The sequence below is a fragment of the Anomaloglossus baeobatrachus genome, chromosome 8 (assembly GCF_048569485.1).
Source record: "Anomaloglossus baeobatrachus isolate aAnoBae1 chromosome 8, aAnoBae1.hap1, whole genome shotgun sequence".
NCBI classification, from domain to species: domain Eukaryota; kingdom Metazoa; phylum Chordata; class Amphibia; order Anura; family Aromobatidae; genus Anomaloglossus; species Anomaloglossus baeobatrachus.
In genome coordinates, this window is record NC_134360.1 from 236,313,650 (window position 1) to 236,334,656 (window position 21,007).

Here is a 21,007-nt window from a genome sequence, read left to right on the forward strand (position 1 = left end):
GAAAAACGCTTATCTGGACAAACTCGGTGTTTCTGGACTGCCTCTCTGAAATCGGAGTGATCCAGAAACATACTCGCTGTACGCTTGGGGAACCTGAAACGGAATTTCTCCTGATGAGAGGCTGACTCCTCCGCTGGAGGAGCCGAGGGAGAAATATCCAGCATTTGATGTATGGACGCGATAAGATCATTCACTATGGCGTCCCCATCAGGAGTATCAAGGTTGAGAGCGGCCTCAGGATCAGAATCCTGATCAGCTACCTCCGCTTCATCATACAGAGAGTCATCCCTCTGAGACCCTGAACAATGTGATGAGGTCGAGGGGATTTCCCAGCGAGCTCGCTTAGTCGGTCTGGGGCTGGGGTCCGTGTCAGAGACCTCACCCTGGGATCTATGAGACACCCCGGGAGCACATTGTTGTTCCAACTGAGGGGAACCAGGGGGCAGTGATTCCACAGTGCCCATGGTCTGAGATACCGGTCTGGACTGCAAAGCTTCTAGTATCTTAGCCATAGTCTCAAAGTCTTTCAGTAAAAACTGCAAACTCCGTCCCCGTCACCTGGACAGTGTTAACAGGTGGTTCCCCCTGGGCCCCCCTTAGCAGAGGCTCCGGCTGAGCAAGTGCCACAGGGGCCGAGCAGTGCACACAATGAGGGTCAGTGGAACCTGCCGGTAGCGAGGTTGTACATGCGGCGCAGGCAGCATAGTAAGCCTGTGTTTTGGCACCCCTGCTTCTTGTGGGCGCCATGTTGTTGTCTCCTTTGAGCAACACAACAGGGTATATAGCCAGAATCAACTGTGCACCATACAGTGTAAAGTATAGCCTGTAAACATATAAACTATAATTACACTTCTGCACAAGTGGGGCCAGCACCTCAGGTGCTGCTTACCGCCCGCTTAAAGCGGTTGTGTGGCCATCAGAATCCCTGCCTGGGTCCCCCAGAGTTTGTCTCCCCTCTGCAGCGTCCGAGGAGCTGACAGGAATGGCTGCCGGCGTCCTGAGGAGAGGAGGGGGCCGTGGGCGTGCCCCAGAAAGTGCGGGAACTGGTGCCCCACTGTGCACAGTGAGGGGGGTGGAGTATGCAAAGCATGCTCCAGCCCTCAGTGCTGCCGTGCTGTACAGCGTCCCGCCCTTTCCCTGACTGGCAGGGCTGGGGGCGGGAAGAAAAAGAGACTAGGCCCAAAAGCCGGGGACTCGAGTTATAAGCGCGGCCGCCGTATAAGCGCGGCCGGCGCAGAGTCCCCGGCGCACTAACAGTCCCAGCCGCGCCTCAGTAATAACACTGGCAGTGGCGGTCAGCGCGGTAGTCCCCATACACAAACACACTCAGCGACGCTGCAGTGTATAATGGCACAAACGCGGTCAGCGCCGCGGTCCCCAGTGCACTAGCACACCCAGCAATGCTGGAGTGTTGCTGTGCGCGGTCCCCACGGGGACACAGAGTACCTCAAAGTAGCAGGGCCATGTCCCTGAACGATACTCGGCTCCTATCCAGCAGGGTCCTCAGGAGCTGTGGATGGAGCACGGTCTCAGTGCCTGGAGACCGTTAGGATCCCACTTCACCCAGAGCCCTAAGGGGGATGGGGAAGGAAAACAGCATGTGGGCTCCAGCCTCCGTACCCGCAATGGATACCTCAACCTTAACAACACCGCCGACAAGAGTGGGGTGAGAAGGGAGCATGCTGGGGGCCCTATATGGGCCCACTTTTCTTCCATCCGACATAGTCAGCAGCTGCTGCTGACTAAGCTGTGGAGCTATGCGTGCATGTCTGACCTCCTTCGCACAAAGCATAAAAACTGATGAGCCCGTGGGAGCACGGGGGGTGTATAGGCAGAAGGGGAGGGGCTTTACACTTTTAGTGTAATACTTTGTGCGGCCTCCGGAGGCATAGCCTATACACCCCAATTGTCTGGGTCTCCCAATGGAGCGACAAAGAAATCTATATTTTTGTTACATTTTTTGTATTATATATATATATATATATATATATATTATATATTTTACATTTTTGAGATATTGAAAAAAAATAAATTTATATACACAGTATATACCAGGTTTTTTTTTCGTTTTATAAGACGCACCCCAAATTTAGAGATAAAAAAGGGTAAAAAAAAATAAAAATGGGGTCTGTCTTATACTCTGGTGTTGTCTTACCGGAGGGGGCCGGCAACATTGGTGGAGCGGGGTCACAGGAGGCAGAGGTTGTGCTAGCTGCAGGAGCGGGTCAGTGGTTTCAGCAGCGGGTCAGTGGTGTCAGCAGCGGGTCAGTGGTGTCAGCAGCGGGTCAGTGGTGTCAGCGATGGGTCAGTGGTGTCAGCAGCGGGTCAGTGGTGTCAGCGATGGGTCAGTGGTGTCAGCATCGAGTCAGTGGTGTCAGCGGCAGTGGCGGGTCAGTGGCAGCGGTAGTGGCGGGTCAGTGACAGCGGCAGCAGTGGGTCAGTGGTGGAGCAGGCCGGTGCATTGAGTGTCCCAGTCTATCCGCAGTCCTGGATCAAATCATGGCGCCCGGAGCGGCGCGTGCGCAGATAGAGCTCAGATAGAGCTCTCATCCAAGAGCTCGATCTGCGCACGCGCTGACTCCCGGCGCCATAATTTGAAATTGAGACTGTTGACAGACTGGGACACCCGCAGCACAGCCACCTGCCTGCCCAGAGTGGCAGCCAGCAGGCAGCCCACCTGCACAGAGAGGCAGTCAGGACAGAGAGGCCGCCGGCACCGACAGGCACCCACCTGCACGCAGCGACACGCACCTGCTCAAGCACACGGCTGCCCGCACACAGAGTTGCACAGACAGACATTATCAGTAACACGCCCCTCCCGATATGATAGGGAGCAGAGACGGGGGCCCCTTCATCCCCATCTTCAGTGCCACATCCTCACCTGCCGCTTGTACGTCTCCAGCTGGGCGCGGGCGGCGTTAGCCTTCTTCAGCTCCTCCTCCAGGCTGACGGTGTTGTGCATATACATTAGGTTTGTGTCTTCCAGGGACTTCACTTGTCTCCGCAGGTCGGTCAGGTCCTCCAGCTTCTTGCGGTAGGACTCCACCGTAGTTTCCAGCTTCGTTGCTTTATCGGAGGTCGTCCTGCCAGGGTGAGATTGGTCACTGTGGATGCATTTTACTACAAACTGCCAAATAGTATTTACCCCCTGTATGATTTGGCACATTGTAAGCCACGCCTCCATTCCAGTTAACCACACCCCCTTGTAACCGACTGTAACAAACACTGTGGAAATTAATGGCGCCATATAAGCGAGTAAAATAAATAATTTTTCACAATTTTTTCCACTTCAAACCTTCTTGGCAATGTTTTATTATCCATCGCCTGACTGACACCTTGTAATTATGGAAAGTCCAAGGACTGATACATTTGTGTCCCAGCAAATCAAATTAAACCTTCCAGGACAGAATTGTGTCACACGATAAACCACTGAAAAGTCTAAACGGGGGCGTGAATACTTTTTTTCTACATACATGACTTAAGGATACACTGGAAAGTCACCTGAGAACATCGATTTCATCCTTCAGGGCTCTGGACTCCTCGGCCAGGCTGGCCAGCTCGTCGTTCCTGTTCTGGGTCTCGATCAGTTGCCGCTCCAGCTCTTCGCAGTGAGCCCGGTAGTCGTCCTTTGCAGCTTCCAGTCTGTTAATTAAACCAGATGAAAGTGATTACAGCATTTAGAGAGAAAAAAAAAAAGACTATCATTTTTTGTATTCTTGATGCTGCTGGAGACAAATTCTGGACAGAATCAGTTTCCTTCTCCCTCTGGCAGCTGACGTCCCCCTGTAGATGGATGCTTCTTCTTTCTTACTCCCCCCTACAGATGGAGTCTTCTCCATTATCTCGCCATGATTCTCCGCATTCCTGACAAGCAGGCACAAAGCTGCTCTGCAATGCGCGGAGATCACAGTGCAGAGACCCGGCTGTGCGGAGCATGTGTGTCCCCAGCACTTGGCTCATTAGGAGGATGTGCACATTACTGTACACTCTTTACACCAGGTGGTGCCACATTATGGAAGTATCGTATTTTTCATATTATAAGACACACTTCCTCCCCAAACTTTGGGAGGAAAGAAGGGAATTTTGTTACTTACCGTAAATTCCTTTTCTTCTAGCTCCTATTGGGAGACCCAGACGATTGGTGTATAGCACTGCCTCCGGAGGCCACACAAAGCATTACACTAAAAAGTGTAAGGCCCCTCCCCTTCTGGCTATACACCCCCAGTGGGATCACTGGCTCACCAGTTTTAGTGCAAAAGCAAGAAGGAGGAAAGCCAAGAACTGGTTTAAACAAATTCACTCCGAAGTAACGTCGGAGAACTGAAAACCGTTCAACATGAACAACATGTGTACCCGAAAACAACCAAAAATCCCGAAGGACAACAGGGCGGGTGCTGGGTCTCCCAATAGGAGCTAGAAGAAAAGGAATTTACGGTAAGTAACAAAATTCCCTTCTTCTTCGGCGCTCCATTGGGAGACCCAGACGATTGGGACGTCCAAAAGCTGTCCCTGGGTGGGTAAAGAAATACCTCATGTTAGAGCTGCAAAGACAGCCCTCCCCTACGGGGAGGCAACTGCCGCCTGCAGGACTTTTCTACCTAGGCTGGCGTCCGCCGAAGCATAGGTATGCACCTGATAATGTTTGGTGAAAGTGTGCAGACTCGACCAGGTAGCTGCCTGGCACACCTGTTGAGCCGTAGCCTGGTGTCGTAATGCCCAGGACGCACCCACGGCTCTGGCAGAATGGGCCTTCAGCCCTGATGGAACCGGAAGCCCAGCAGAACGGTAGGCTTCAAGAATTGGTTCTTTGATCCATCGAGCCAGGGTGGCTTTTGAAGCCTGCGACCCTTTGCGCTTACCAGCGACAAGGACAAAGAGCGCATCCGAGCGGCGCAGGGGCGCCGTGCGGGAAATGTAGATTCTGAGTGCTCTCACCAGATCCAACAAATGTAGATCCTTTTCATACCGATGAACTGCATGCGGATAAAAGGAAGGCAAGGAGATATCCTGATTAAGGTGAAAAGAGGATACTACCTTAGGGAGAAACTCCTGAATGGGGCGCAGCACTACCTTGTCCTGGTGGAAGACCAGGAAGGGAGCCTTGGATGACAGCGCTGCTAGTTCGGACACTCTCCGAAGAGACGTGACCGCTACCAGAAATGCCACTTTCTGTGAGAGTCGAGAAAGTGACACATCCCTCAGGGGCTCGAAAGGCGGCTTCTGGAGAGCAACAAGGACCTTGTTTAGATCCCACGGATCTAACGGCCTCCTGTACGGAGGTACGATATGACACACCCCCTGCAGGAACGTGCGCACCTTAGACAGTCGCGCTAGACGCTTCTGAAAAAACACGGATAGTGCCGAGACTTGCCCTTTAAGGGAGCCGAGCGACAAGCCCTTTTCCAACCCAGATTGCAGGAAGGAAAGAAAGACAGGTAACGTGAATGGCCAGGGGGATACTCCTTGTGCAGAGCACCAGGATAAGAAAATCTTCCACGTTCTGTGGTAGATCTTAGCAGACGTGGGCTTCCTAGCCTGTCTCATGGTGGCAACGACCCCTTGGGATAATCCTGAAGACGCTAGGATCCAGGACTCAATGGCCACACAGTCAGGTTCAGGGCCGCAGAATTCCGATGGAAAAACGGCCCTTGGGACAGTAAGTCTGGTCGGTCTGGTAGTGCCCACGGTTGGCCGACCGTGAGATGCCACAGATCCGGGTACCACGACCTCCTCGGCCAGTCTGGGGCGACGAGTATGACGCGGCCGCAATCGGATCTGATCTTGCGTAACACTCTGGGCAAGAGTGCCAGAGGTGGAAACACATCAGGGAGCCGGAACTGCGACCAATCTTGCACTAAGGCGTCTGCCGCTAGAGCTCTTTGATCGCGAGACCGCGCTATGAAGGTCGGGACCTTGTTGTTGTGCCGAGACGCCATTAGGTCGACGTCCGGCACCCCCCAGCGGCGGCAGATTTCCTGAAACACGTCCGGGTGAAGGGACCATTCCCCTGCGTCCATGCCCTGGCGACTGAGGAAGTCTGCTTCCCATTTTTCTACGCCCGGGATGTGAACTGCGGATATGGTGGATGCTCTTTCCTCCACCCACATCAGAATCCGCCTGACTTCCTGGAAGGCTTGCCGACTGCGTGTCCCTCCTTGGTGGTTGATGTATGCCACCGCTGTGGAGTTGTCCGACTGAATCCGGATCTGCTTTCCTTCCAGCCACTGCTGGAAGGCTAATAGGGCAAGATACACTGCCCTGATTTCCAGAACATTGATCTGAAGGGTGGACTCCTGCTGAGTCCACGTCCCTTGAGCCCTGTGGTGGAGAAAAACTGCTCCCCACCCTGACAGACTCGCGTCTGTCGTGACCACTGCCCAGGATGGGGGCAGGAATGATCTTCCCTGTGATAATGAGGTGGGAAGAAGCCACCATTGCAGAGAGTCCTTGGTCATCTGAGAAAGGGAGACTGTCCTGTCTAGGGAAGTTGTCTTCCCGTCCCATTGGCGGAGAATGTCCCATTGAAGTGGGCGCAGATGAAACTGCGCGAACGGGACTGCCTCCATTGCTGCCACCATCTTCCCTAGGAAGTGCATGAGGCGCCTTAAGGGGTGCGACTGACCCTGAAGGAGAGACTGCACCCCTGTCTGTAGTGACCGCTGCTTGTCCAGCGGAAGCTTCACTATCGCTGAGAGAGTATGAAACTCCATGCCAAGATACGTTAGTGATTGAGTCGGTGCCAGGTTTGACTTTGAAAAGTTGATGATCCACCCGAACGTCTGGAGAGTCTCCAGCGCAACATTCAGGCTGTGTTGGCATGCCTCTTGAGAGGGTGCTTTGACAAGTAGATCGTCTAAGTAAGGAATCACCGAATGTCCCTGAGAATGCAAGACTGCTACCACTGCCGCCATGACCTTGGTGAAAACCCGTGGGGCTGTCGCCAGACCAAATGGCAGAGCTACGAACTGGAGATGGTCGTCTCCTATCACGAAACGTAAAAAACGCTGGTGCTCTGTAGCAATCGGCACGTGGAGATAAGCATCTTTGATGTCTATTGATGCAAGGAAATCTCCTTGAGACATTGAGGCAATGACGGAGCGGAGGGATTCCATCCGGAACCGCCTGGCGTTCACATGCTTGTTGAGCAGCTTTAGGTCCAGAACAGGACGAAACGAGCCGTCCTTTTTTGGAACCACGAAGAGATTGGAGTAAAAACCTTGTCCTTGTTCCTGCAGAGGAACAGGGATCACCACTCCTTCTGCTCTTAGTGAGCACACCGCCTGCAGAAGGGCATTTGCTCGGTCGGGATGTGGGGAGGTTCTGAAGAACCGAGGCGGAGGATGAGAACTGAATTCTATCCTGTACCCGTGAGACAAAATGTCTGCTACCCACCGGTCTTTGACCTGTGGCAGCCAAATGTCGCAAAAGCGGGAGAGCCTGCCACCGACCGAGGATGCGGAGGGATGAGGCCGAAAGTCATGAGGCAGCCGCCTTGGAAGCGGTTCCTCCGGTTGCTTTCTTGGGGCGTGAATGAGCCCGCCAGGAATCTGAGCTCCTTTGCTCCTTCTGAGTCCCTTTGGACGAGGAGAATTGGGTCTTGCTGGAGCCTCGAAAGGACCGAAACCTCGACTGCCACTTCCTCTGTTGAGGTTTGCTCGATCTGGGCTGGGGTAAGGAGGAGTCCTTACCCTTGGACTGTTTAATGATCTCAGCCAATTGCTCACCAAACAGTCTGTCTCCAGATAGTGGCAAGCTGGTTAAACATTTCTTGGAAGCAGAATCTGCTTTCCATTCCTTTAACCACAAGGCTCTGCGCAAAACGACAGAGTTGGCAGACGCCATTGAGGTACGGCTCGTAGAGTCTAGGACAGCGTTGATAGCGTAAGTCGCAAACGCAGACATTTTCTTTCCCAGCGAGCCCGCTTAGGCTGCCTGGGACTGTCATCCGAGTCAGAGTCTTCAGCCTGTGATGCCTGGGACCCCCTTGAAGTACGGATTAGTTCCAACTGAGGGGGACCAGGGAGCATAGACACAGCAGTGTCCATGGTCTGAGAAACTGGCCTGGACTGCAAGGTTTCCAGGATTTTTGTCATAGTCACAGACATCTTATCAGCAAAAACTGCAAATTCTGTCCCCGTCACCGGGGCAGGGTTCACAGGCGTCTCTGCCTGGGCCACTACTACCATAGACTCTGGCTGCCGAAGTGGCACAGGGATGGAACATTGCACACAATGGGGGTCATTGGAACCTGCCGGTAGATTAGCCCCACATGCGGTACAAGCAGTGCATACCGCCTGTGCCTTGGCACCCTTGCGTTTTGCGGATTATTATTATTATTATTATTATTTATTTATAGAGCACCATTAATTCCATGGTGCTGTACATGAGAAGGGGGTTACATACAAAATACGTATACAAGTTACAGTAGACAGACTAGTACAGAGGGAAGAGGGCCCTACCCTTGCGGGCTTACATTCTATAGGATTATGGGGAGGAGACAATAGGTGGGGTGTAGGTCGGGCGGCAGCTCCGCACGGTGGTCGGGCGGCAGCTCCGCACGGTGGTCGGGCGGCAGCTCCGCACGGTGGTCGGGCGGCAGCTCCGCACGGTGGTCGGGCGGCAGCTCCGCACGGTGGTCGGGCGGCAGCTCCGCACGGTGGTCGGGCGGCAGCTCCGCACGGTGGTCGGGCGGCAGCGAGTTCATTGTAGATTGTAGGCATTTCGGAACAGGTGCGTTTTCAGGTTCCGTTTGAAGTTTGCAAGGGTAGGGGATAGTCTGACGTGTTGAGGCAGCGAGTTCCAGGAGACTGGGGATGCTCGGGAGAAGTCTTGGAGTCGGTTGTGTGAGGAGCGAATGAGAGAGGAGGAGAGGAGGAGATCTTGGGAGGACCGGAGGTGACGTGTTGGAGTGTAGTGGGAGAGTAGTTCGGAGATGTACGGAGGGGAAAGATTATGCACAGCTTTGTAGGTCAGTGTTAGAAGTTTGAATTGGATACGGTGGAAGATTGGAAGCCAGTGGAGGGACATGCAGAGAGGAGAAGCGGGGTGGTATTGAGGAGAGAGGTGGATAAGTCGGGCAGCAGAGCGGATGACATGTTGTTGTCTCCTCAGAGCAATGTAGGGTATAAGCCAAGAAGCGACTGTACAGTGCAATATAAATATATATGGTACAGGGAAAAAATGCACCAAATAACACTGTGGCACTAGTGGGGCCAGCACTTATGTGCAGCTTACCGCCCGCATAAACGCGGGTGTGTGGTCGCCAGAGTCCCTTGTCTGAGTCCCCCAGAGCCTGTGTCCGTTCTCCAGCCAGACTGCATGCAGGAATGGCTGCCGGCGTCCTGTGGAGAGGGGCGGGCCCTGGGCGTGTTGAGACCAAGAGCGGGAAACTTGCGTCCCCACTGTGCCCAGTGAGAGGGCTGGAGTATGTAAATAAGACTCCAGCCCTCGGCGCTGGCTATAGAACAGCGTCTCTCCCTTTCCCTGATTGACAGGGTGGGGGCGGGAACGAAGCAGAGCTAGGCCGCAAAAGCCGGGGACTAGATTTATGAGCGCTGCCGCCGTAAAAGCGCGGGCAGCGCGAGTCCCCGGCGCACTAAAAGTCCCAGCGGCGGCGCCGCTCCCGGAGCGGCCGGCGCGGTAGTTCCCAAGACATAAAATCACTCAGCTAAGCTGCAGTGACTCTAACCCGAGCGCGCAGCGCTAGTGCCCCCGGCGCACTAGCACACCCAGCAAGCCTGGAGTGTGCGTGGCCTGTCTGTGCGGGGACACAGAGTACCTGAACGTTGCAGGGCCTTGTCCCTGACTGTACTCAGCTCCTCCAGCAGGGTCTCTGGGTCTGTGGATGGAGCTCGGCCTCAGGGTTTGGGGGCCGGTAAGATCCCACTTCCACAGAGCCCCTCAGGGGGATGGGGAAGGAAAACAGCATGTGGGCTCCAGCCTCCGTACCCGCAATGGGTACCTCAACCTTACAAACCGCAAGTGGGGTGAGAAGGGAGCATGCTGGGGGCCCTATCTGGGCCCTCTTTTCTTCCATCCGATAGAGTCAGCAGCTACTGCTGACTAAACAGTGGAGCTATGCGTGGATGTCTGACCTCCTTCGCACAAAGCAGAAAACTGGTGAGCCAGTGATCCCACTGGGGGTGTATAGCCAGAAGGGGAGGGGCCTTACACTTTTTAGTGTAATGCTTTGTGTGGCCTCCGGAGGCAGTGCTATACACCAATCGTCTGGGTCTCCCAATGGAGCGCCGAAGAAATGAGGGGTGCGTCATATATTGCAACCATATGTAGCTTACCGTGGGGTGGAGAATTGGGGCTGTGCTGGCTGCGGTGGGGGCTGTGTGGAGCAGGGTGGTGCGGTGGGTGGGTTGCTCCGTCAGCGGTGTGGTCTTCAAAAAATGATGCCCGAAGTTGGCGCGTGCGCAGATGGAGCTCTCGGCTCAAGATTAACACTAGAAGTCCCAGAAATGGGTCATTTAACATTTCTACCATTGGAACCCTATGGAGCTCGAAATTCCTGGGACTTCTAGTGTTAAGGAAAATGGCGGCCAGAGGTGGTGCGTGCACAGATGAGATCTCAGCTTGACATTGAGCCGAGAGCTCAATCTGTGCACGCGCCGACTCCGGGCACCATTTGTTTTGAAGCCTGCACCATCGACAGAACATCTGGGACACCCACAGCACCGCCCTGCTCCACACAGCCAGCACAGCCCCCACCGCAGCCAGCACAGCCTCTGCAGCCAGCACAGCCCCCACCGCAGCCAGCACAGCCTCTGCAGCCAGCACAGCCTCCGCAACCAGCACAGCCCCCACCGCAGCCCGCACAGCCTCTGCAGACAGCACAGCCCCCACCGCAGCCCGCACAGCCTCCGCAACCAGCACAGCCCCCACTGCAGCCAGCACAGCCTCCGCAACTAGCACAGCCCCCACTGCAGCCAGCACAGCCTCTGCAGCCAGCACAGCCCCCAATGCAGCCAGCACAGCCTCTGCAGCAAGCACAGCCCCCACTGCAGCTAGCAGAGCCTCCGCAATCAGCACACCACCCACAGCCTCTGCAGCCAGCACAGCCCCCACTGCAGCTAGCAGAGCCTCCGCAACCAGCACAGCCCCCACAGCCTCTGCAGCCAGCACAGCCCCCACTGATGCTAGCAGAGCCTCCGCAATCAGCACAGCCCCCACAGCCCCACCTTAACCAGCACAGCCCCCACAGCCTCTGCAGCCAGCACAGCCCCCACTGCAGCTAGCAGAGTCTCCGCAATCAGCACAGCCCCCACCTCAATCAGCACAGCCCCCACAGCCTCTGCAGCCAGCACAGCCCCCACTGCAGCTAGCAGAGCCTCCGCAATCAGCCCAGCCCCCACCTCAGCCAGCACAGCCTCCGCAACCAGCACAGCCCCCACAGCATCCAGCACAGGACCCACCGCAGCCAGCACAGCCCCCACCACAGACCGCACAGCCCCTTCCGCAGCCAGCACAGCCTCCACTGCAGCCAGCACAATCCACCACCACAGCCAGCACCGCAGCCAGCACAGCCTCCGCAACCAGCACAGCCCCCACTGCAGCCAGCAGAGCTTCTGCAGCCAGCACAGCCACCCACCGCAAAGAGAACAGCCCTCACCGCAGTGCCTGCAGCATCGCCCTAGTCTCCTATGACCCCGCTCCACCACCGCTCCCATTCCCCCTTCGGTAAGACACCACAGGACCCCTCCTTTTTTTACCTTTTTTATCTCTAAATTTGGGGTGCGTCTTATAATCCAGTGCGTCTTATAAAACTAAAAATATGGTAATTGTCAGAACTCTCCACGGGATCATATTCAATGCATGTAAAAACAAAATATTGCTCCCTTTGATGATACAATTAGGGGGGGGGGAACAACAGGTTTTAGGCCTCGGCTGGATGCCCCTCAGTCTGGCACTCATCCCCTGTGGTACCTGTAGTTCTCCTCCTGCACTTGCTCTAGCTGGATCTGGAGGTATTTCTTGGCCACGGTGGTGGTGGGCTCCTCGGAGGAGTCGAGCTGGTTTAACCTTTCGTTCTGAACCTCGTTTTCGGCCAGGAGGCTGTTCCTTTCTTCCTGTAGCCCGGCCACCTAATAATGCACCAGGGTGAGTAATACCGTAAGATGCCGTCACACACTGCACCGCACACATTGTATACAATACATTAACCCACACAATATGAATAATCATTTCATCGGACTACAACTCCCAGCAGCAGGCTGTCCGGACACGCCGGGGGTTGTAATTTGGAGATTATTGGTGTAGAAGGACCTTTCATTAAGTTTATGACCTGGGAATAGTTTTATCTATTAGCACATGGACGCGGTGATTGCTCACTGTGTATTTGCTCACGCGCTTCCAAGGTAATTCTATAAAAAGCATCAAAGACGGAGCCAAAAGAGCACAATGGGGCGGCCGCTCGTGCGGCGAGATCTGCCGAGGTGAAGAAGCCTGAAATAGTCACTGATCCTAATGTTGGATGTAACATGCATTCACCATTTGGAAAGTATGTGCCCCCCCCAACTCCAGGGGCTTATCTGATCTTCCCTCTACATCCATAGACAGTAATATGGTGTCCGGCCCCTCTGCTGATATAACGGCTCCGGTGATTGGGAAGATTTCTACAAGATTTTGGAGGAGTCTGTGGGAATTTTTGCCCCTTCATCCAAGAGAAGAGTCTTAGTGAGGACAGACACTGGAGAGAGGCCGGGGTCACAAACTCTGGTCCAATTCTTGGATGGGGCTGAGGTCCGGCTCTGTGCGGCCGGTCATGTTCTCCCCTCCATGTGTATATGGAGCTTGTGCAGTCCTGGGGAGCAGATAAATAAGGACTTCCCCAAACTGTTCCCACAAAGCTGAAGCTACAACTGTCCACAATGTCTTCTGCTGAAGAATTAACATTTCCCTTCACGGGAACTAAATGGCCGAGGACGACCCCTGATAACAGCCCAGAGCATCCGCCTCCACCATCTGTACAGCGGCACAATGCAGTCAGGGGGTGACGTCCTCCATTCACCAACCCCAGACTCCTCCATCAGATGCAGATAAAGCAGTGTGATCCATCACTACACACAACACGTCTCCTCCAGAGCCCAAAGGTGGAGGCTTTACACTGCTCCATCCGAATCTCAGCATTGCGCTTGGTGATGCACGGCTTGGCATTGTGCTTGGTGATGTACGGCTCGGCATTGTGCTTGGTGATGTACGGCTCGGCATTGTGCTTGGTGATGTACGGCTTAGCATTGTGCTTGGTGATGTACGGCTCGGCATTGTGCTTTGTGATGTACGGCTCTGCATTGTTCTTGGTGATGTACGGCTCAGCATTGTGCTTGGTGATGTACGGCTCGGCATTGTGCTTGGTGATGTACGGCTCGGCATTGTGCTTGGTGATGTACGGCTCGGCATTGTGCTTGGTGATGTACGGCTCGGCATTGTGCTTGGTGATGCATGGCTCGGCATTGTGCTTGGTGATGTAGCTCTCAGCATTGTGCTTGGTGATGTACAGCTCGGCATTGTGCTTGGTGATGTATGGCTCGGCATTGTGCTTGGTGATGTAGCTCTCAGCATTGTTCTTGGTGATGTACGGCTCGGCATTGTGCTTGGTGATGTAGCTCTCAGCATTGTTCTTGGTGATGTATGGCTCGGCATTGTGCTTGGTGATGCACGGCTCGGCATTGTGCTTGGTGATGCATGGCTCGGCATTGTGCTTGGTGATGTAGCTCTCAGCATTGTGCTTGGTGATGTACAGCTCGGCATTGTGCTTGGTGATGTATGGCTCGGCATTGTGCTTGGTGATGTAGCTCTCAGCATTGTGCTTGGTGATGTGCGGCTCAGCATTGTGCTTGGTGATATACGGCTCGGCATTGTGCTTGGTGATGTATGGCTCGGCATTGTGCTTGGTGATGTACGGCTCGGCATTGTGCTTGGTGATGTACGGCTCGGCATTGTGCTTGGTGATGTACGGCTCGGCATTGTGCTTGGTGATGTACGGCTCGGCATTGTGCTTGGTGATGTAGCTCTCAGCATTGTTCTTGGTGATGTACGGCTCGGCAATGTGCTTGGTGATGTACGGCTCGGCATTGTGATGTACGGCTCGGCATTGTGCTTGGTGATGTACGGCTCGGCATTGTGCTTGGTGATGTACGGCTCGGCATTGTGCTTGGTGATGTAGCTCTCAGCATTGTTCTTGGTGATGTACGGCTCGGCATTGTGCTTGGTGATGTACGGCTCGGCATTGTGCTTGGTGATGTACGGCTCGGCATTGTGCTTGGTGATGTAGCTCTCAGCATTGTTCTTGGTGATGTACGGCTCGGCATTGTGCTTGGTGATGTACGGCTCGGCATTGTGCTTGGTGATGTACGGCTCGGCATTGTGCTTGGTGATGTACGGCTCGGCATTGTGCTTGGTGATGTAGCTCTCAGCATTGTTCTTGGTGATGTACGGCTCGGCATTGTGCTTGGTGATGTACGGCTCGGCATTGTGCTTGGTGATGTATGGCTCGGCATTGTGCTTGGTAATGTACGGCTCGGCATTGTGCTTGGTGATGTACGGCTCGGCATTGTGCTTGGTGATGTACGGCTCGGCATTGTGCTTGGTGATGTACGGCTCGGAATTGTGCTTGGTGATGTACGGCTGCAGCTATGCGAGCATGAAGCTCCCGGTGGGTGCAGTGTTTGTGCTGATGTCACCAAAGGAGGTCTGGACTCTGCAGTTATGGGGTCAGCAGAGCGGTGGGGACTTTTCTTCCCTCTAGTCCTGAGCACTCGGCCCTGTGCTCTATAACGTTACGGGGTCTCCACTGGAGTTGCAGCGATTTCTTTCACCCCTCAATAATATCAGTCACCGGTGTTGGGGAAGATTCAGAAGGAAGAAATGTCATGAACTGATCTGTTATGCCGGTGGCTCCTATTAGAGGATGCGCTGGTATCAGTGAGCTCTGCACCACTGGCCGTTCTATCAAATTAGTAAAGGCTGGTGGGAGGAGATTTTACACACTGTGGGGGTCGACAAACTGGGATCGAGGGCCCGGATGTTATACAAAGGGTTAGTGGAACGGATTGCAAAACCTGAATTCAATGATTAATACATGGTGCCGACCACGTTCCTCCATAGTGCATATACAGTGTATATATATATAGTGCCTACAAGTAGTATTCAACCCCCTGCAGATTTAGCAGGTTTACACATTCGGAATTAACTTGGTTTGGTGACATTTGGACTGTAGATCAGCCTGGAAGTGTGAAATGCAGCAAAAAAGAATGTTAGTTCTTTTTTTATTTTTTTTTTTTAAATTGTGATAAGTTTATTCAGAGGGTCATTTATTTATTCAACCCCTCAAACCACAAGAATTATGTTTGGTTCCCCTAAAGTATTAAGAAGTATTTCAGGCACAAAGAACAATGAGCTTCACATGTTTGGATTAATTATCTCTTTTTCCAGCCTTTTCTGACTAATTAAGACCCTCCCCAAACTTGTGAACAGCACTCATACTTGGTCAACATGGGAAAGACAAAGGAGCATTTCAAGGCCATCAGAGACAAGATCGTGGAGGGTCACAAGGCTGGCAAGGGGTACAAAACCCTTTCCAAGGAGTGGGGTGTCACAAACCACCGGGGGGTCACTCAGAAATCCCCCGCGCTGGCTACCAGTACGTCACAATCGGGGGGTAACAAGTGGGGGGTCACCCCTCCTTTATACCTCCCGACCGACAGACAGAGCACGTGACGCGCTCTCTAGCGCCCCTCTTATAGTCAGGCCAATTATGGAATTGCCCGACAATAAGCAAGGAGGCCGCTATACTACTTATGCCGATTATTGAAGGGTCCCCGGTGAGAGTAAGGTATATATTCCCCCGACCTCCGCGGGCGGAATATATAAAATCTCCCCGAATCTCACTGGCCTCCCCACAATAATCCTTGGCACAATTCGCTGCCACCAACCGATTTACGGTAACTATTAGCCGAACACACAGACGTGGGATTCAAGATCGAGATAACAGAACAGCCCAAGATTAATTATATAATTTAATCAGCCTAAAGCACACTAGAACTACAATATATACAATAGGGAATCTACAGAATATACATATGTCAGAGTACAGTTACAATCAAAGCATGGGTTACAAACAGGCATACACAGTTCCAGCAGTTACCTTGTTGCGTCTGGCCACAGGGGGGCGCTGTAGGCCAGGTTTCTAGGATCCTTCCCACAGATGTTTCCTACACGTGCCCCCAGCGAAAAGACCACTGGAAAATGGCCGAAGTAGGGTTATCAACCTGGGCAGATCCAGGTCCCCTCCTACCTTAGTGACCTCACAGGGAAGCACTGCCACTCCCCCTGCATGGATCAGAATTATCCAGCAAAGGGGATATTGGCCATAACTTTGCCTGGGAGCGTCGTAGGCAGACGCCAATGCTCTCATTGTGACAGTTATGAATTTAGCTACAGAACGAGGGGACTCATGACCTGTCTGCCAGTTCCCCATTGGCTGATATCACGCCTGGGGCATTTCCCAATGTCCTGCTCCCATAAAAAGGGTGTGCCGGCATCGTCCGCATGCAGAGACACCATTTTTATGGTTGCCATATTTATCGGAAATATGGCTTGCGAGATATGAACCATTTTTTACTGGAGTCGTTCTGTCTAGCTAGTTCCATAGCCTTGCTAATGAGATACAACTCTTGTTACAGGGTGACGGCAGGGAGTCATCCTGTGTCCATTGTTCCCACACCACCTCATTTCCATATCACAGGACATGGCCATGGAGGTGTAACACCTTCACAGATGCTGGACATTGAGAACAAGAAGGGAGGGGGCACTGCCAGGGAGTGATGAGAGATTATGACTGGAGTCATAATTCATCTTCATATCCCGGGATTTGCCTCACACCTCCCCCCTTTTGAGGGCGCTAGGGGGCAGCACACTCCGGTGTTCCCCCGTGCGCCCGTCCGCGACCTCTCCTTGTCGGGACAGCCCGTCTGCGTTACCGTGGTCACGGCCCCTTTTGTGGCGAATGGTGAAGTTGTATTGCTGGAGCGCAAGGCTCCATCGCAACAATCGCCCATTCGTCCCAGAGACGGTGTGCAACCAGCTGAGGGGATTGTGGTCCGTCTCCACGATGAAGTGGCGCCCGTATAGATAGGGTTGCAGACGCTGCAGGGCCCACACTATGGCCAGGCACTCCTTCTCCATCGTGGAATAGGCAACTTCCCTTGGTAACAGCTTCCTGCTCAGGTACAAGACTGGGTGCTCTTGGCTCGCAGAGTCCACCTGGCTGAGCACCGCACCGAGGCCGAAGTCACTGGCGTCGGTCTGTACTACAAACGGCCGCGTGAAGTCGGCTGCCTGTAGCACGGGCGGGCTGGACAGGGCGTCCTTTAGGGCCCGGAAGGCTGTCTCGCAGTCCATTGTCCAATCGACTGCAGAGGGCAGCTTCTTCTTGGTGAGGTCCGTCAAGGGCTTTGCCAGGCTACTATAGCATGGAACAAACCTCCTATAGTACCCAGCGGTCCCCAAGAAGGACATCACCTGCTTCTTGGTCCTGGGGGTGGGCCAGGATGCGATGGCCTCCACTTTCTCAGGCTCGGGCTTCAGTGTTCTCCCACCTACCCGGTGACCGAGGTACTGGACCTCGCTCATGGCCAGCTGACACTTTCCCGGCTTGATGGTCAAACCTGCCCGGTGGATCCGCCTGAGCACCTGTGCTAGATGCTCTAGGTGGTCCTCCCAGGTGGGACTGAAGACGGCAATGTCATCCAGGTACGCGGCCGCGTACCCTTCAAGTCCCTTGAGCAGGGTGTTGACCATCCGCTGGAAAGTGGCAGGGGCATTCCTCATCCCGAATGGCATCACCGTGGACTCGTACAGTCCAAATGGGGTAATAAAGGCAGAGCGTTCCCTGGCCTTGCGAGTCAGGGGGATCTGCCAATATCCCCGGCTCAGATCCATGATGGTCAGGTACTGAGCCCCGGCCAACTGATCGAGCAGGTCATCGATGCGTGGCATTGGGTACGCATCGGCGACCGTGACCGCATTGAGCCCCCTGTAGTCCACGCAGAACCGAGTGGTTCGGTCCTTCTTAGGGACGAGGACTACAGGCGAGGCCCAAGCGCTGTTGGATGCCTGGATCACCCCCAGCTTCAGCATCTCGTCAATCTCCTGGCGCATGTGTTGCTGCACCTCCAGGGAGACCCGATATGCTGAACGCCGGATCGGGGGATGATCCCCAGTGTCCACGTGATGGACAGCCAAGTCAGTCCTTCCGGGCTGGTTGGTAAACAACCCCCGGAAGGGGTGTAGGGTGGCCCACAGCTGGGACCGTTGGTCCTCCAAGAGCTGGTGGCCAACCTCCACATCCTCAATGGATCCGCCTGCCCTAACCTGGGCTAGCATATCCAAGAGGGTTTCCGCTTCTCCCTCCTCGGGCAGGTTGCACACGGGGAGCGCACATGCCTCCCGCTCATGATGTGCCTTCATCATGTTCGCATGGAAGGGCTTCCGCCTTCCACGGGCAGGGTCCAGGGTGACCAGGTACGTCACAGGGTTGAGCTGCTGGTACACGAGGTATGGGCCTTCCCAGGCTGCCTGAAGCTTGTCCTGTGGTACGGGGACCAGTACCCACACCTTTTGACCCACTTGGTAGGTCCTCTCACAAGCGTTCTGGTCGTACCAACGCTTCTGATCGGCCTGGGCTTGAGCCATATTGTCGTGTACCAGTTGCGTCAAGGCCTGCATTTTGTCCCGGAAGCGCATGACATACTCGATAACCGACACTCCAGGGGTGGCCAAATCCCCTTCCCAAGCCTCTTTCACCAGAGCCAGGGGGCCCCGCACACGTCGCCCGTACAGGAGCTCAAACGGTGAGAATCCTGTTGAGGCCTGTGGAACCTCCCAGTAAGCAAATAACAGGTGTGGGAGATACCGCTCCCAGTCACGCCCATGGGAGTCGACCAACATCTTAAGCATCTGCTTTAAGGTGCCATTGAACCGCTCGCACAGGCCATTAGTCTGTGGATGGTACGGGCTGGCCACCAGATGTCGCACCTGGACTTGCTTACAGAGGGCCTCCATCAGCTGGGACATGAATTGGGTCCCCCGGTCAGTGAGCATTTCCTGGGGAAAACCCACTCGGGAGAAAATCTCCAGCAATGCGGTGGCCACCTTGTCAGCCCGAATGGACGACAAGGCCACTGCTTCTGGGTACCGGGTGGCATAGTCCACTACCGTCAGTATGAAGCGTTTCCCGGAGCTGCTGGGGATGGCCAGCGGGCCGACCAGATCCACAGCCACCCTCCTGAAAGGCTCATCGATGATTGGCAGAGATACTAGTGGGGCTTTGGGGCGTGGCCCCGCCTTCCCCACTCTCTGACAGGTTTCACACGAACGGCAGTAGGCAGCCACATCGGCCCCCATTTTTGGCCAGTAGAAATGCTGGTTTAACCTGGCCTTGGTCTTAGCGATCCCTAGGTGTCCGGCCATCGGAATCTCATGTGCGATCCGCAACAACTCCGTCCGGAACGGATAGGGTACCACCAACTGTCGGTCCCTGGGCCACGCCTCCGGTGAACCCTGCTGGACCGTGGCCCGGTACAGCCGTCCTTGGTCCCAGACCACTCGCTCCGGGTCCGAGTCCGAGGGAGGCTGTGCCGCCTGCTCCTTAAGAGCTTTCAGGCTGTCGTCAGCTTCTAACGCTGCCTGAAACCCCTGACTAGATGTGGCCAGAATCGACGAGACTGTCACATCTTCAGTCAGTACCCCGGGACCTGTGTCCTGGCCTCCACCTGACTCGGCTGCCACTTGGTCAGAAGGGGAAGAGCTATCGGACCTCCGGGAGGCCCCTTGGCTTCCAGCACTCCCACTGCGGGTGACAGCGGCCACAGCCGCTGCGACCGTGGGTCGTGCCTGCTCCTCCTCCGTTCCTGACCAAGTCGCCGGTTCAGGCAGACCTACCTGGCTTCCTGACACCCCGGTTGTGGGGGAACCATGCACCGAGATCTTACCTGGGAGCACTTCCGCTCCTGGACCGGCCCCAATCTCACCTGCCTGTTCCCCTCCTGCAGCAACAGAACCCCGCTGTGAAATCTCTGGGGACCCCACATTTGCTGTGGTAGCCCCCACCCCACACACTGGTCCTCCCCCTGCAGCACCCTGCTCTCTGCTTATCCCTGCAGAGGGCAACAGATCCCAGCTCACAGGCTGGTTACTTGTAGAGGCATTGTCACACCTTTCTCTGACCCCCTCCCCTCCTGTCACAGCTGCAGCTGCGTGTGTGTCTATGGTGTCTATGCAAGCAGAAATATCAGAGTTCACTCCCTCCTCCCTTACATCATTCATAGATAACACATTAACATTGTCCGGAGGCATGTCAGTACTGGCTGAAGGTTCAGCCCTTGGTTGGGGCCCAAACTGGGAGGTTATCTGCCCCAAATCTGTCCCAAGTAGCACGTTTGCAGGGATCCGATCAGTTACCCCCACCTCCCTCACCCCCCGCCCTGCGCCCCAGTCCACATAAATGTCAGCAACAGGCAGCGCCGGGTCAGTGCCTCCAATCCCGGAGACAGCGAGGGTTTTTCCAGGGATCAAGTCTTGGGGGGACACCATCTCAGGCCGCACCAGAGTCACCTCCGAGGCGCTGTCTCGCAGTCCTATGGTCACAGACCGGCCGACGGTGACAGGTTGGAAGCTGTCCAGGGACCTACCACCACCCCCACCCACACAATACACCTTGGGCGGCCCTTGGGACGGGGACGGAGCCGGGGCCTTGGGACGCTGAGGGCACATGGCCTTGAAGTGTCCAGGTAGGTTGCACTGGTGGCACCGTCTTGGCTCTGCCACGGGCCTGGAGAGGGGAGTTGAGGGGGACACCCCCTGCAGTCTAGGGGCAGGTGGGGCAGTCGCAGAATTCATCTTACCCCCTCTCCAGGTGCTGCTGGTGGCCGCTCTCCTGGCCTCAGGGGCCCGGTTGTTGGTGTAGTCATCGGCAAGGGCAGCTGTAGCCGTGGACCCCTTT

General features: G+C 54.8%; 1 protein-coding gene across 1 annotated transcript in view; it reads right to left on the bottom strand.

Annotated features, from left to right (window-relative positions):
- The window catches only part of HOOK1 (hook microtubule tethering protein 1), a 73,359-nt gene that overhangs the window by 10,132 nt on the left and 42,220 nt on the right, over positions 1–21,007 (bottom strand). Inside the window, exons 9-11 of the mRNA XM_075320404.1 lie at positions 11,932–12,089; positions 3,502–3,642; positions 2,882–3,083 (exon numbers count right to left, since the gene is read on the bottom strand). Of these exons, the coding sequence (XP_075176519.1) occupies positions 2,882–3,083; positions 3,502–3,642; positions 11,932–12,089 (501 nt within the window). The remainder of the gene's footprint in view (positions 1–2,881; positions 3,084–3,501; positions 3,643–11,931; positions 12,090–21,007) is intronic.